General features: G+C 38.2%; 1 gene segment (V, D, J or C); it reads right to left on the bottom strand.

Annotated features, from left to right (window-relative positions):
- Positions 1-12961: 12961 nt before the first annotated feature.
- On the bottom strand, positions 12962-15623 carry LOC113042041 (Ig kappa chain V region K29-213-like). The segment is given in 2 exon segments: positions 12962-13296; positions 15575-15623. Coding segments are annotated over 2 exon segments (384 nt in total).
- Positions 15624-15899: the final 276 nt, after the last annotated feature.

The raw sequence follows: 15899 nt of genomic DNA, 5'->3' as shown, positions 1-15899 counted from the left end.
AACTCTCAAGTTTGCTGATATTCATGATTGTGAGTCTGAATAGCGTGAATATTTCAAAAGTACTATTAATAATGAAATGATGATCTTTTTTTCTGAGTCATATAGCGACATCATAATACAAACATACATTTTCTTGAATAATGTTTTTTCAAAATTCTGAAAATTGTTTCATATGTATCTTATAAAATTAAACTCCACTGATCAGTTTTTCATTTCTGCTTCTGTGTGCGTGCGTGTGTGTGTGTGTGTGTGTGTGTGTGTGTTGCAGCTGGTCCCGCAGTGAAGCCCTCCGTGTCTCTGCTGCCTCCCTCTTCTCTGCAGATCTCTGGAGACTCAGCCGCACTGCTCTGTCTGCTCAGCTCTTACTCTCCACAGGGGGCGCAGGTGAGCTGGACGCTGGACGGGTCAGAGGTCACCGAGGGGGTTCAGACCAGCGCAGAGAGCGAGCGGGACGGACGCTACAGCCGCAGCAGCGTCCTGAGCCTCAGCAAAGCACGCTGGGAAGCCGGCGAGCGCTTCGTCTGCAGAGTAACACATGACGGAGCTGATCACGAGACCTCGTTCCTCAAGAGCTCCGAGTGCTGATGTTTCTCCAGTGAAGAGCAGCAGGATTCACAGCAGTCTCCTGATTTACAGCTCAATACTCAAGCAGTCTTTCAATGTGCTGCCATTGCTGTTCATTCAATAAAGCTTCTGAACGCCTTCCATTTGTGTTCGACTGCATCATTGATCAGTGTGTCCTTCCTTCACTAAAGTTTCAGCTGCTGTTGATGGATTGTAATCGTTGAGAACAGCTGTGTTTAGCAGTAAATGTGAACTGAAGCTCTTGGGGTTTGAACATGGTCTCTGGAGACGGAGCTGCTCTATTCTGAGACCATCAGAATCACTAAAGCTGTCAATGCAAATCTGATTTCAGCTCAAACTCACAGTTTCACTGTTTGATCGGTTCAACGCTCTGAACTGAGACACTTTCACTTCTGCTCATGCACTGATGAGACAGTTATGAAGTTTGCGTGATAGTTTCGTAAGGCAGTTTATCAGTATGATTGTAAGTACACATAAAAACACAAAAACTACCAAACTGTAACAGAGAAAACATTTGTGTGTTTTTGAATTGATTTGATATAAAATTCTTCACAAAATCAGAGCATAACTGAGTCAAACCCGTCTGTCCCAGGACAGATCTGAGTCTAATAGAGCTGATGTGAGTCCTAACTCAGTTGTGAGCTCATGTGTAGTTCTGTGTTTGGTCTCTGTGTGTCAGTAGTGAGTGATAGTGTTTGATCAGCTGCAGCATCAGTTCAGTCACTGTGACTCTGACTGACACAGGTTTTTGTATGACTCTTTATCACTGTGTCAGGACATTTCTGCTGTCGAATACATGTCCAGGCTTACAGTAATAATGTCCAGCATCTTCAGTCTGGACTCCACTGATGGTCAGAGTGAAATCTGTTCCATAAGCTGCTCCACTGCCACTGAATCTAGATGGAGTTCCTGACCATCGTTCTCTAATGCCAAAAATGAGGATTTTAGGAGTTTCTCCAGGTTTCTGCAGATACCAGTTGAGACATTCACCACAACCCCATGAACGTTTTCCAATTTCTCTGCTAGTTTGACAGTTTATAGTAACTGTTTCTCCTGGTTGAACAGCTGCTGCTGAGGGAGTCTGAGTCACAGAAACTTGTCCTGTAGTTCCTGTGAATAATATTTCATATAATAATAATGGCAACAGTTATTCAAGTATACAGAACACAATCAGTTTTACCATCTAACACATGCATATAAATCTTGAGTAATAAATTAACCTTGAACACAAAGAATGAGTGTCCAGATACAGACGCTGATGATCATCATCTTCTTGCTGGTTGTTCTTTCAGTCTGAATGCAGAAAAGCTCTCGGTGATGAAGTGTTAAACTCACAGCACTATAAACACTCTCAGAGCACTGAAGCATCTGATCAATATGCAAACACACTCACATCATTCACCTGGAGACAGAAGAGATGCACAATTTTGTTTGTGCTTCTAAACGATGCTTATGACATGCATTATTTTGAGCTCAGTTCAAAACTGTTTTAATGAGTAGTTTCACTGGACGGAGACTCTTCACTGGTAGATACATATGTAACTGGATCCAAAAAAATTTAAGTAGACAGAATTTCACAAATTATTTTTGTTAATTCAGAATGCTTTAATTTACATTGATTATGATTAATTAATTATTTTATTAAGTATTATTATAATTATTATTAGTAGTATTATTATTTTATCAGGGGTGCCCAATCCTGTTGGAGATCTACTTTGCTGTGAAGTTCAGCTCCAACCCTCATCAAACACAACAGAACCAGATTAAATAAACTACTTCAAATCGGTTACTTCAAAAGCAAACACATATACAAGTACATGCTTGAAATAAAACAAATGTGCAATTAACTCACAATTAACTAATTTGCACTAATATGCTGGTTTGCACTTTACAGTATGACTGTATTATTAGAAAGAAAAAAATCTGATTGTCAAAAATCATTTCTATTTTCAAATATACTCATAAAATACAACAGTTTATATTAGGATTATACTGTATTTGTGTTTCTTCTCTGTAGAGTGAGTGTTTGATCAGCTGCAGCATCAGTTCAGTCACTGTGACTCTGACTGACACAGGTTTTTGTACCAGCCTTTATCACTGTGTGAACACATAACCACCACTGCTGTGATAACTCTGACAGTAATAATGTCCAGCATCTTCAGTCTGGACTCCACTGATGGTCAGAGTGAAATCACTGTTAGATCCACTGCCACTGAATCTAGATTCAAGTTTATTTGTGTAGCGCTTTTTACGATAAAAAATCATTACAAAGCAACTTTACAGAAAATTACGTTTCTACAATATTTAGTAGCTTATAAGTGGTGACTGTCAGTTTGAGCGCATATGAGAGGATTTTTCAGAAAAATTAATACAAGACGTAGTCAGCCAGACGATGAACATTATTAAAAGCAATTATTATGATGCAGTCACACTTGTAGCAATATTTGTTAGTTCTGTTTGTTGATTCAGGGTCAGCATCATCTGGGGTCCTCTGAGGGTCAGCATCATCTCTTCTCAGGTGTTCTGGATCCAGACTGGAGCTTGTGTAAATCCTAGTTTACGGGATGAAGATCCCTTGGCAAAACATAGAAACAAATAGAGACATCATTAGCATAGCTGCTGATCCAACAAAGTTATATTAATTAGTTTAACCCAAGCTAAAGAATAAAAATGCACATTTGATCAGATGCAACTACACTCACAATTTAAGAGATACATTATTCGAATGCTTGGCAAAAGAGATGTGTTTTTAATCTAGATTTAAACAGAGAGAGGGTGTCTGAACCCCGAACATTATCAGGAAGGCTATTCCAGAGTTTGGGAGCCAAATGTGAGAAAGCTCTACATCCTTTAGTGGACTTTGCTATCCTAGGAACTACCAAAAGTCCAGCGTTTTGTGACCTTAGGGTGCGTGATGGGTTGTAACGTGGTAGAAGGCTAGTTAGGTACGCTGGAGCTAAACCATTTAGGGCCTTATAGGTAAGTAATGATAATTTGTAACTGATACAGAACTTAATAGGTAGCCAGGGCAGAGACTGTAAAATTGGGGTAATATGATCATATTTTCTTGACCTGGTAAGAACTCTAGCTGCTGTATTTTGGAAGAAGCAGGACAACCACCTAGAAGTGCATTACAATAGTCCAGTCTAGAGGTCATGAATGCATGAACTAGCTTTTCTGCATCAGAAACAGATAACATGTTTTATATGACAGTGAAGGAACAGAGAGGACCAGGCCTGGATTTTATTTGGTGTTTTGGTTTTGTTTGTGCGCGACCGCCCCTCACGGACGAATGTCCCGCACAAACAAAACCAAAACACCAAATAAAATCCAGGCCTGGTCCTGTCTCGTCCTTCACTGTCATCGCTCCTCTTTTGTATCCTTCTCCTCCGTGGCACAGGTGTCGCTCATTTCCAAATAGCTTGGCAATGTTTGTAAGATGGAAGAATGCGGTTTTTGTAACTTGGGAAATATGGTTTTCAAAAGACAAGTCTAATATAACACAGATATTTTTGACTGTAGAGGATTTTTTTTTTTTTGGTCCAAAAGTAATATCTCTGTCTTATTCAGAATAAAAAAAAATAAAAAATAAAAAACTGATACTTTTCTAACCAAAAATATCTGAAACTTGACAAAAAGTAATCTTTTATAATGTTTAGATATAGATCTAAATGCAAAACCTAAAAAAAATGAAGAGATGAGGTCAAAACTATGGAATCCAAAAGCCTCGGTATATATCTATATAGGGTGTTAATACAAGAGGTTACGCAACATTAAACAAGTTTTTACTTTTTTAATGCCTCCAGACTGCCCAATTCTCACATCAAAAAATGGATTTTAAATGCTTTCACTCTATTTTAATGTGAACTATTACATTTATTAAAAATAGTAAATAAATAAAGAGATAAAAAAATATTAATTCTAATAGAGAAAATAGCTCATTAAAAGTGTATAAATATTGCATAGTATCATAAAATTCCCTAAAAATCATAAATAATAATTAAAAAATATTATTGAAAAAAATATATTAAATTGTTTTTTACTGAAGAAAAAAAAAGTAACATTTCAAGGCTTCGGTCACTTTTGACCGCAAAGAAGGTAAGTGTGACTCCTAAACGAAGAGGGCCAGAGGGTTAAGAGCGACAGATTCATTATATGAGTTTATTTCAGATGCATGTGTGATGCTGTTGTTTCAGATCCTCCTTTGATCAGCTGCAGCATCAGTTCAGTCGCTGTGACTCTGACTGACACAGGTTTTTGTACGACTCACAATCACTGTGTGAACCACTGAATGCTCTCAGGCCAGTATAAACTCTGACAGTAATAATGTCCAGCATCTTCAGTCTGGACTCCACTGATGCTCAGAGTGAAATCACTGTTAGATCCACTGCCACTGAATCTAGATGGAGTTCCTGACTGGAGGCTGTTTGCATAATAAATCAGGAGTTTAGGAGCTTCTCCAGGTTTCTGTAAGTACCAGGCTAAACAACGATAAGTCCAACTATATATGTACACATCTGTGCTGGTTCTACAGCTGATCTTCACTGTTTCTCCTGGTTGAGCTGCTGTCGTTGAGGGACTCTGAGTGACGCTGATCTGTCCTCTACACTCTGAAACACACAACAAGAAGAAAATCAACTCAAAACTTTGACAATATACTTGAAGAAATGAATTGATATCAAACTTGTGCTCCACAAACCTTGAGCAAACGCTGTGAGAGTCCAGATGAAGATGATGATGAAGGTCACGTTGATGAAGATTGTTGTGTGTGTCAGTGATGAAGTGTTAAACTCACAGCACTATAAACACTCTCAGAGCACTGAAGCATCTGATCAATATGCAAACACACTCACATCATTTACCTGGAGACAGCAGATACATCATTTAATATTTAATATCTTTCTAATAAATTACTTCTTGTTCCATTTTCAGAAACAGACACTCATGATTTATCGCATGTTATTTAATTATTTATTTCAGGTCGAGCTTCTCTCTCCAAACACTGTTTTATGTTAAGTTTCAGTCAGTTTTTCACGCTGAGATCATTTAATAACTGTGTTACAGATTTGATGTCATCCATGATAGGCAGTGTTTGGAATAACGGCGTTTAAAAGAACGGCGTTAGGTAACGACGTTATTTTTTCAGTAACAGGGTAATCTAACTAATTACTTTTCCCGTCGTTACAACGTTACTGAACGTTAAATGCGGTGCGTTACTATGCATTGAATTAATAAACGATGCAATCCTAACGCACCCCTGGCTCACACAGCGAGTGAGCAGGTGGGTTAATGACGAGATAAGCGGTTGTGATTGGCTAAGGCAGAGTCATGTGTTTCATGGTAGCCAATCAGAGCCAGTGTTTTTACACACATGCCTGTAACTGTATCCCTTTTAGCTACAACCGCGAATATAACACATAATTACTGTATTTGCAGTACTGTAAGGGTATGATTAGGGTTGTGGTAGGTGTAGACGTTAATAAACCATAACTTTACAGTAGAATTTTCGTTGTGGAATTGTACTACCCACTGTTTTGGTGGGAGGTAGGAAAATCTGACAGCGTAGGACAAATCGACAGAACACCGGCACACGCGGCTGCGCCAGCGGCGCCAAACACACACACACACACACACACACACACGCAACAGCTACACAAAGATTGAGTAACCCCAGAGTGCAGTCTGGACGATGGGGCGGGGCGACACTTCGAGGCGGAGCGACACGTGTCGCCCCGCCCATATTTGTTTTCCCCGCCTATGACATTTTCCTCCGAGCCAGCAGGGGGCAGTTTGCGTTGAAACAAACAGATCGGTGGCAACTACAGCAGCAGAGTAATAACGCTATTCCGTTGATTGCTTGAGGTGAGTAAAAGTGGTTGTGTAAATATCTTATAATATGAAATGCGATGTTGGATCATTTATTTATCCATGGTACGTTCAATTTGAATAATTATTGTTAATAATTGTTATAAATTGCTCATTTTATTGTTCTTTGTGGATTGTAACAGTACACTCTGTACATGGCTTTAGTTCATAGGTTCGATTTTACAGAGGTATGGCAGCACATTTGTCAAGTTATTTGAACAGACATGCATGATTTTTGTGCGTATATTATTATTATTATTATTATTTTTTCAGGATGACATGATCAGGAGGTGGTGGTGTTCTGTTCTCCTGGACAGCTTCACTCCGCAAATGTATGTAGCTGTTTGAATGTTGCTACATGAAACATTACTCTGTACTATATCTAGCAATATACATACCTCTTGACATTTGTTCTTTTAGAGCTCAACCACTGAGGGGAGGAACTTCACCATTCACCATGTCTTCAGGCAGAGTCCAGCAAAGCAGGTTATTTGTGCACATACATTCATTAAGAGCTAATAATTACATGTGTGTGTACATGCAGAGGTATTTTAGTTATTACAGCTACATAGTTGTTCAGATGTGAAATTGGTATTATGTACAAGTACTATATTGGTCAATACTGTGGATTATTTAATATATAGCTATCAGTTAACATCAGCATCAAAGACATTTAAAAACATTTCAGCTTAATTCATTTTCAGACAGCAGCGAGTTTTTTAAATAACTTCTGTTTGCGATCTAATGTGGATTTTGTTCACCATATAAGATAGAAATATTTATATTCAATGTAAAAGATGTTCATGTGGATCATGCATACAAATATATACAAATATCTCACTGGATTATTAAAATTAATGGCAAAATGAATGTGTGGAAATGTAAACTAATATATCCTACTGACACACAACAGCAAAAGATATAAATAATTGGCTTAAAACAGTTTTTTTTCAATGTGAAAATACTAATATGCCTAATACTTCTGCACAGTACTGTATATATTAACATTTTATTAGTGTTATAATAAAAGAATGAGTATGCATTTGTGACAACAATCTATAGAGTTTTTAATGAGAGTTTAAAGCAAGGTTGTCTGTATTCAGTGTTAATATAATGTTTAATAACTTTTATATACATATATAAATAAACCTATGTATGTTTTTGATTCAACAGCTTCCACTGGAAATCCTCAGGGAAGTTATTTTGTCGGCGGGTGACTCTGCATATTTGACACTTTCTCTGGTTTGCAGATGGTTTAGGGATGTGCTCTGAAGTTTTTCGGAAAGCGGCACAGTTTGCCTGGCTAGAGAGTAAGATTTCCCCGTTTAATGCTCATTCTCCAATTGAATTTTGTAGTAGAAGGCTGTTAAACTTTTTTTTGTATTATTATTATTATCTTTCATGTATTTTGTCTTTACACTATAAGTTGTGGCCAACTGGAAGAATTGTCCTCCTGTCTCCTGACCGGAACGAGTTCAGACGGATGTACAGCATCAGGGAATGCTTGCAGTGCAGAGCCCTTTTCAAGTTTAACCCACCAGGGTACAGGGAAGAGGCCGACGCGGTGATCTTCTGGGCTTTTGTTTACACAGGATTTTGTTCCAAGGACTGTTTTTTTTTTTTTGCGGCATGAAACAAATTTGTGTGTTAAGTTCATTGAAGGGAAATAGAGAATGGGCTGAGATCAACTGGTTTTGATGTATTAATTGATGTAATTTAAAGTTAAACTTTGCACTGTATAATGTTTTAATAAAAAAGCTATGGAAAACACATGCATGACAACAGGTTTCAGTCATTTACATCAGTCTATCATTCTTTAAGGTTTCTCATATTTGATGATAACATCATTTGCTATGCATTGCTCATAATGGATTCTTAATTTAGTTGTGACGGGATTGTGAGGATTAATGAGGTTTTCAGTAGTGCAGTTCAGAAAACGAATAACAGAAAGTGACGAGTGTTTTTGGGTAAGTTCTCTAGAACCTGTATAGTTCCTTCCTTGCAAAAAGTAACCATGGATTTATTGTAGTAAAAATATTTGTTGGCATATTAATTACTGTGAGCTGTAATTATAAAAACACCATAGTTTTACTATAGTTACTGTAGCAGAACCATGGTAAATTTTCGTAGGGGCCAAGGGAATGTTCAGAATATTATTGGTGACGTTCAGAGACTGGTGACAATTTTTTACACACACACACACACACACACACACACACACACACATATATATATATATATATATATATATATATATGTATGTATGTATATATAATTTGAATATATAAATCAAGGTACTCCATGACTATCTACGTAACCATACTTCGCATAATATTGCCGTGTCATTTTCAAACCAGCGAGTAAAGCGTCTACACTACAGCCATTGAGGGAGTAGACCATTTATTTTTATTCTGTTCGTCGTAATCCAAAACTCTTTGTATTTATACGGGATGTTGTGGAAATGCAACAATAAATGCAAAAACACAACATTTATATTCACTTTTTAATTTATATTAAAAGTTTATTCATCTTAGTGTCTACTTCCGCATTCCAATCCTGCTAATAGCGTCATAATTCTCTATTACCAATAAGCTGTAAAATCGTCACTCATCTGTACACCAATAAGCTCATCTTAATCATAAACCAATAACCGCCGAGGAGGGCGGGGCGACACGTGTCGCTCCGCCCCAACGTGTCGCCCCGCCCCATCGTCCAGACTGCACTCTGGGATACTTGTGCAAAGATTCGCAGCAGAGATGGCGAGTAAGGAGCAATCCGTTTGAAAGGTGGCATTTTCAAGGTGGAGATATAAGCACTACTTCAAATTCATTGTGGTCAAAGGCAAGAACGTGCATGTAATGTGTGTACATGTAATGTGTGACACGCATCTACAAAGCTAGTGGCCAAAAACACTTTTCTTACAAAGATAATACTTGAAGTGCAGGATAAAACTTTTGCTGTCTGTTGACATTTCAACTGACTTGTAATAACTGCAAAAAAAAAAAAAGTACAAATACTCTGACATATAGCAACTTTTTATTAATTTTTTTTTATTTATTTTTTTACAGTAACACAAATAGTTACTTTCCCTGGTAACGAATTACTTTTATTATAGAGTAATTCAGTTACTAACTCAGTTACTTTTTGTAACAAGTAGTGAGTAACTATAACTAATTACTTTTTTAAAGTAACGTTCCCAACACTGATGATAGGTCTAGTATGATACTGTATAACAGGTCAAAGGTCATTCAAGGGAATCGCCATCTAAATATTGGTGATCACAAAGCTTTAAATAACAGCTGTTTTGTTCACGTGATTCATCAGTTCACAGCTTTATCTTCTTATCATCAAATACTGGTTTGTATACTTTCTTATAGTTTTAGGAATAAGTTCAACAAAAATGGCAAAAAGTTCTGGTAAAACTGTAAACTACAATTCTTGTCTTGTTCTTATCAGTTAAAGACACGATGATGACAGTTTGATGAGCTCATGTGACACTGTTTGACACTATAATAATGATAATAATAATAATAAAAATGTTCTACCTGGCGGTAGTTTGTTCACGAAACTACCGCCAGGTGGCACAAAGGAACGGATTGCGAAATGAATGTAATTGTAAAATGAGATAAAAGGAATAGTGATGTTTGATTCGCGAACAAATCGTTCGATTTAACCGGTTCTTCATGGTGAACGGGTTGAACCAGTTCACCAAATCGAACTGAATCATTTGAAACGGTTCACATCTCCAATAAGCATTAATCCACAAATGACTTAAGCTGTTAACTTGTTTTATGTGACTGACACTCCCTCTGAGTCAAAATAAACCAATATCCGATGAACCGGTTGCATCGGTTTTCGGATCATCAGTACACTGAACCATAAACCGTTTCTGTCAGACGCGTCCAATTTGAGACCCGAGGAGCTGATGATACTGCGCAGCGTGATTCAGCATGAATCAGACTGACGTGGGTAAACCGAAGGCTTGAATGAAGCGCAAGCTGGCTAAAGTTAAGATTACTGACTTTATATATTTGAATGTTTGATAGACTTGACGCCATTACATCATTGCCAATGACGTCATTACGTAGAGCGTAAAAGAACCGGTGAACCATTTTTTTCCACCGGTTTATTAAATCGAACTCTCTGAAAGAACCGGTTTGCGGAAAAGAACCGAACTTCCCATCGCTAAAAAGGAAGAAGTAAAACAACAATAACATTATGATATAACATTGTAACATCTTTAAAAAACATTTTTAAAAAAAGGTCTTTCCAGCATTATGGTAATAGCATTACTGTTTTTTTTTTTATCATCTTGTCCAAGATATAAATTTGCAGGGTGCGATTTGCCGGGAGGGATGCGTGAGATTTCCCCCTTTCTGGTCAATGTGGCCTGCCTCTGCTTATTTTGATCTAATATAAATTTATCCCCCCCTCAAAGTGATCAGAGCTACTACACAATTGGCGAGACGGATCACAAAACTTATCACGGATCCATGGTTTGATTAAAGTCAATTTTATTTTGAAATGCGCTACTTTGGCTGGCGCGCATCCTCGCTGTATTCACCACTCTGCAGACTTGTCCCGCCCACGGCGCTATCTGATTGGTTACACCTCATGAGTAATAGCCTATCAACACTTGCGAGACGGTTGAAGCGGGGTCCGCTGGTCAGTGGAGTTGCTAAGTTGGCGACTTTGTCGCTAGATTAAAAAAAAAAGCGACTAGCGACAAATCTAGCGACTTTTTGGACAATCATTATTTAATCTCTGAGACTCTCTGGTGCTGCCACACGAGTGCGAGGTCTCTCTTTCCCAGCGCGAGCCTCTCTCTTTGTATCTGCTGCGTCTAGCGAACGCAGAGAGGAAGAGCACTTTCAGTAAAAAAACAAAAAAACTAACAAATATATATATATATATATATATATATATATATATATATATATATATATATATATATATATATATATATATATATATATATATATATATATATATATATATTCTTTTGCTTCTAACTCTATTTTACAAGCAAGTATAGCCGACATCAGTCACGACACAACCACTGACTTTATCGTATATGTATTTTGATTTCATTAGTGCAGATTAATGTTTGAGAGCTGGTTGTGTAGTCTTAATGGACCGCGTTTCAGTCATTGTAATATTCATTATGTTGTCTGACTATTGTCTGCAGTATGTGAGCATAGGGAAGCAATACAATACGACGCACTTACGTCATAAATATGCTAATTAGCGCATGACTAACTGACGTCTATTTGCGAAAATGTGCTTTGATGCGCTTGTTTGATAACTTGTAGTTAAAGCGCCACTCAGCGGTCAAAAGCTGCAAAAGCACTTTACAAACGCCGCAGCGGCGGTACCCGCGGCAGTAAAAGGGGCGTTTTGGATGCCCCCCTACTGTACAAGAGCACTTCTTCTGAATATCAGACCAACAGCATGATTGTGAATGTGATATTGCTTTTATACATTTATTAAACAAAAAGTTACTACTGATTAATTTACTTTTTAGTGAATGAGTCATCTGGTGAATTAACTGAATAAATTGGAATATCTCATGACTGTCAATAAATTGGTCACTGATAAAATTAGAAAAAATAATTTTGGTGAAAGGATTTGATAAAGATTGGAGTCACTTTGATGAATCAAAACCGCCAGAATAGAGTTGAGTTTGTTGCATCGGAACTGATTTGTCCGATTTCTGTTTGCTACAAACAAACAAGCTAAAAAATTCTGTTAACTAAGACAAACGGATCTACTTTACTAGATGTAGAGTGGAAGTCAAGATTTCTCTAATTCAATTCTGTATAGGCCACTCACACATGGATTCAGAAGTCATGTGAACTACTTTTATGAAGCTTTTTTTTTCAGTTTAGAGTTTGACATCCAGAGTCATCAACTGCCTTTGTGTGGAAAATACGAGAAGCTTTTACTTTCTATTAAACTGCTAAACTATTAAACCACAACACTATTTGTGTTCCCCACAGGCATGGGTTTGGAGTGATATAAGACAAATTATTATTTAACTGTCACTCAACCTGCAGTCTACATTTTTCATATTGAAATCACTAAATTATTCCAAGTTACATCAAAGCAAAGATACTTTTTGTTCGATTTACGATAACTTTATACGTTACGTTAACAATACCTCCAATCCAAACTAATTGTCAATCATCTTTGCCAATAGCGGTTCTGGCACGCTGAAATAATGTGCCATAAGACAAAAATCAGGCCCATTTTGTTTGTATACAGATATGTTTGCTCTAGTGGATTGTGATGGAAGAGAAAACTTTTGAAATCTCTCCCTGTGTGTGTGTCTCTCTCTCTCTCTCTGTGTGTGTGTGTGTGTGTGTGTGTCTCTGTGTGTGTGTGTGTGTGTGTCTCTGTGTGTGTGTGTGTGTGTGTGTGTGTGAGAGAGAGAGTGACGGTGTATGATCAGCTGCAGCATCAGTTCAGTCACTGTGACTCTGACTGACACAGGTTTTTGTACGACTCTTTATCACTGTGTGAACACTCGTTGACTGTTGATCCAGTGGTAACTCTGACAGTAATAATGTCCAGCATCTTTAGTCTGGACTCCACTGATGGTCAGAGTGAAATCACTGTTAGATCCACTGCCACTGAATCTAGATGGAGTTCCTGACTGGAGGACGTTTGCTTTATAAATCAGGAGTTTAGGAGCTTCTCCAGGTTTCTGTAAATACCAGGATAGAGGCAAAAAACTGTAACCCTGGTAAACTTCAGGACTGGTTTTACAGGACATAGTAACTGTGTCTCCTGGTTGAACAGGTTTCACTGCAGGCGTCTGAGTGACTGTCACTTCACCTGCTGATTCTATATCAAGAAAATGAACAAACATTCAGAATACAATATTTGTTGAATGAAAGTATTTCCAGCACAGATGATCAGTTAGAATAGAGCATGTCTATCTCCTCACCTGTGAAACAGCAGCTAGTGAAGATCCAGATGAAGATGGTGATGAAGCTCATGGTTGCTGTTGGTTCAGATTCTCAGAGTTCAGACTCACAGAGATATAAAACCTGCTGAAGCTTGTGCTGCGATGCAAATCATCTCGATGTAAATCTGTGTACGAGATACAGCTGATAATAACATACGCACATAAATCATAACAGTGTTTAGGATCTCTTCTCCTGTTATGAGTCAAAAACATGGAGTCAAGTGTCTGAAGCTTCAGGCTTTTTGGTGATTCAAACAATTGAGTTGCAAACAAAAATCTATTATTAAACCTGCTTTAATTATTACCAATGCATTGAGAAATGCATGATCATTTAGAAACCAAAGTAAAGACACCTTTATTTCTATAGCACTTTTAACAATGCAGACAGTTTTAGAGTATTAAAAAGGAAAAACAGTGTGTGATAATGCAAACAGTAAACATTCAATTTTCAGTTTAAGTCAGTTCATTATTGATTTAGTGATGTCATCATCCAGCTCAGTTCAGTTCGTTTAGTATCTGTGCAATCAAGTTGACAAGCAGTTTAATTCTAAGCAGCAGCAAAGTCAGATTGTGCAGAGGACTCGACTGGTTCCCGTGGTCTTGTGCCGATGGCCGTCTAGGTGATGTGGTCTTAGATGGGGGTGTGTCTCTGGGGCTTATCTAGTTGTCCTGGTCTCTAAGCTTAGGATGTCTAATGAAAATGTGATTAATACATACATTTTAATTTTAATTTACTTTTTTTATTTTATTTAGAATGAACTAATGTTCATGCATCAAGAGACATTTAAAATGAGGCTGTTTTTGTAAAAGAGCTGGACGCTGGACGGGTCAGAGGTCACCGAGGGGGTTCAGACCAGCGCAGAGAGCGAGCGGGACGGACGCTACAGCCGCAGCAGCGTCCTGAGCCTCAGCAAAGCACGCTGGGAAGCCGGCGAGCGCTTCGTCTGCAGAGTAACACATGACGGAGCTGATCACGAGACCTCGTTCCTCAAGAGCTCCGAGTGCTGATGTTTCTCCAGTGAAGAGCAGCAGGATTCACAGCAGTCTCCTGATTTACAGCTCAATACTCAAGCAGTCTTTCAATGTGCTGCCATTGCTGTTCATTCAATAAAGCTTCTGAACGCCTTCCATTTGTGTTCGACTGCATCATTGATCAGTGTGTCCTTCCTTCACTAAAGTTTCAGCTGCTGTTGATGGATTGTAATAGTTGAGAACAGCTGTGTTTAGCAGTAAATGTGAACTGAAGCTCTTGGGGTTTGAACATGGTCTCTGGAGACGGAGCTGCTCTATTCTGAGACCATCAGAATCACTAAAGCTGTCAATGCAAATCTGATTTCAGCTCAAACTCACAGTTTCACTGTTTGATCGGTTCAACGCTCTGAACTGAAACACTTTCACTTCTGCTCATGCACTGATGAGACAGTTATGAAGTTTGAGTGATAGTTTCAAAAAGCAGTAAATATTAATAAGTAAATAAGTAAATATTTGTGTGTTTTTGGATTGATTTGATATCAATTCATCACAAAATTAGAGCATAACTGAGTCAAACCCGTCTGTCCCAGGACAGATCTGAGTCTAATAGAGCTGATGTGAGTCCTAACTCAGTTGTGAGCTCATGTGTAGTTCTGTGTTTGGTCTCTGTGTGTCAGTAGTGAGTGATAGTGTTTGATCAGCTGCAGCATCAGTTCAGTCACTGTGACTCTGACTGACACAGGTTTTTGTACGACACACAATCACTGTGTGAACACACCACCACTGTGATAACTCTGACAGTAATAATGTCCAGCATCTTCAGTCTGGACTCCACTGATGGTCAGAGTGAAATCAGTCGCAGATGAACTCATGCCACTGAATCTAGATGGAGTTCCTGATTGAAGAGTGTTTGCTAAATAAATCAGGAGTTTAGGAGCTTCTCCAGGTTTCTGTAAGTACCAGCTTAAAAAGTACTGTGGCGCACTCCATTCAGCCACATTTGTGCTGGTTCTGCAGCTGATCTTCACTGTTTCTCCTGGTTGAGCTGCTGTCGTTGAGGGACTCTGAGTGACGCTGATCTGTCCTCTACACTCTGAAATACACAACAAGAAGAAAATCAACTCAAAACTTTGACAATATACTTGAAGAAATGAATTGATATCAAACTTGTGCTCCACAAACCTTGAGCAAACGCTGTGAGAGTCCAGATGAAGATGATGATGAAGGTCATGTTGATGAAGATTGTTGTGTGTGTCAGTGATGAAGTGTTAAACTCACAGCACTATAAACACTCTCAGAGCACTAAAGCATCTGATCAATATGCAAACACACTCACATCATTTACCTGGAGACAGTCGCTCAATAACAGACACAAAATACAATTACTATTAATTTTCTCCTGTGAGACTGTGAGAATATTTTCGACTGTAGTTTGATAGGAACATGATTAATGTTAATTCATTAATTTGATGTCAAATCCGTGGATGTTGTGCAGGTTTTTACAGAC

This window comes from Carassius auratus, chromosome 24, assembly GCF_003368295.1.
Source record: "Carassius auratus strain Wakin chromosome 24, ASM336829v1, whole genome shotgun sequence".
In the NCBI taxonomy this organism is placed as follows: domain Eukaryota; kingdom Metazoa; phylum Chordata; class Actinopteri; order Cypriniformes; family Cyprinidae; genus Carassius; species Carassius auratus.
The sequence above is the reverse complement of the archived record's forward strand: the minus strand, read 5'-3'. Positions and strand labels throughout refer to the sequence as shown.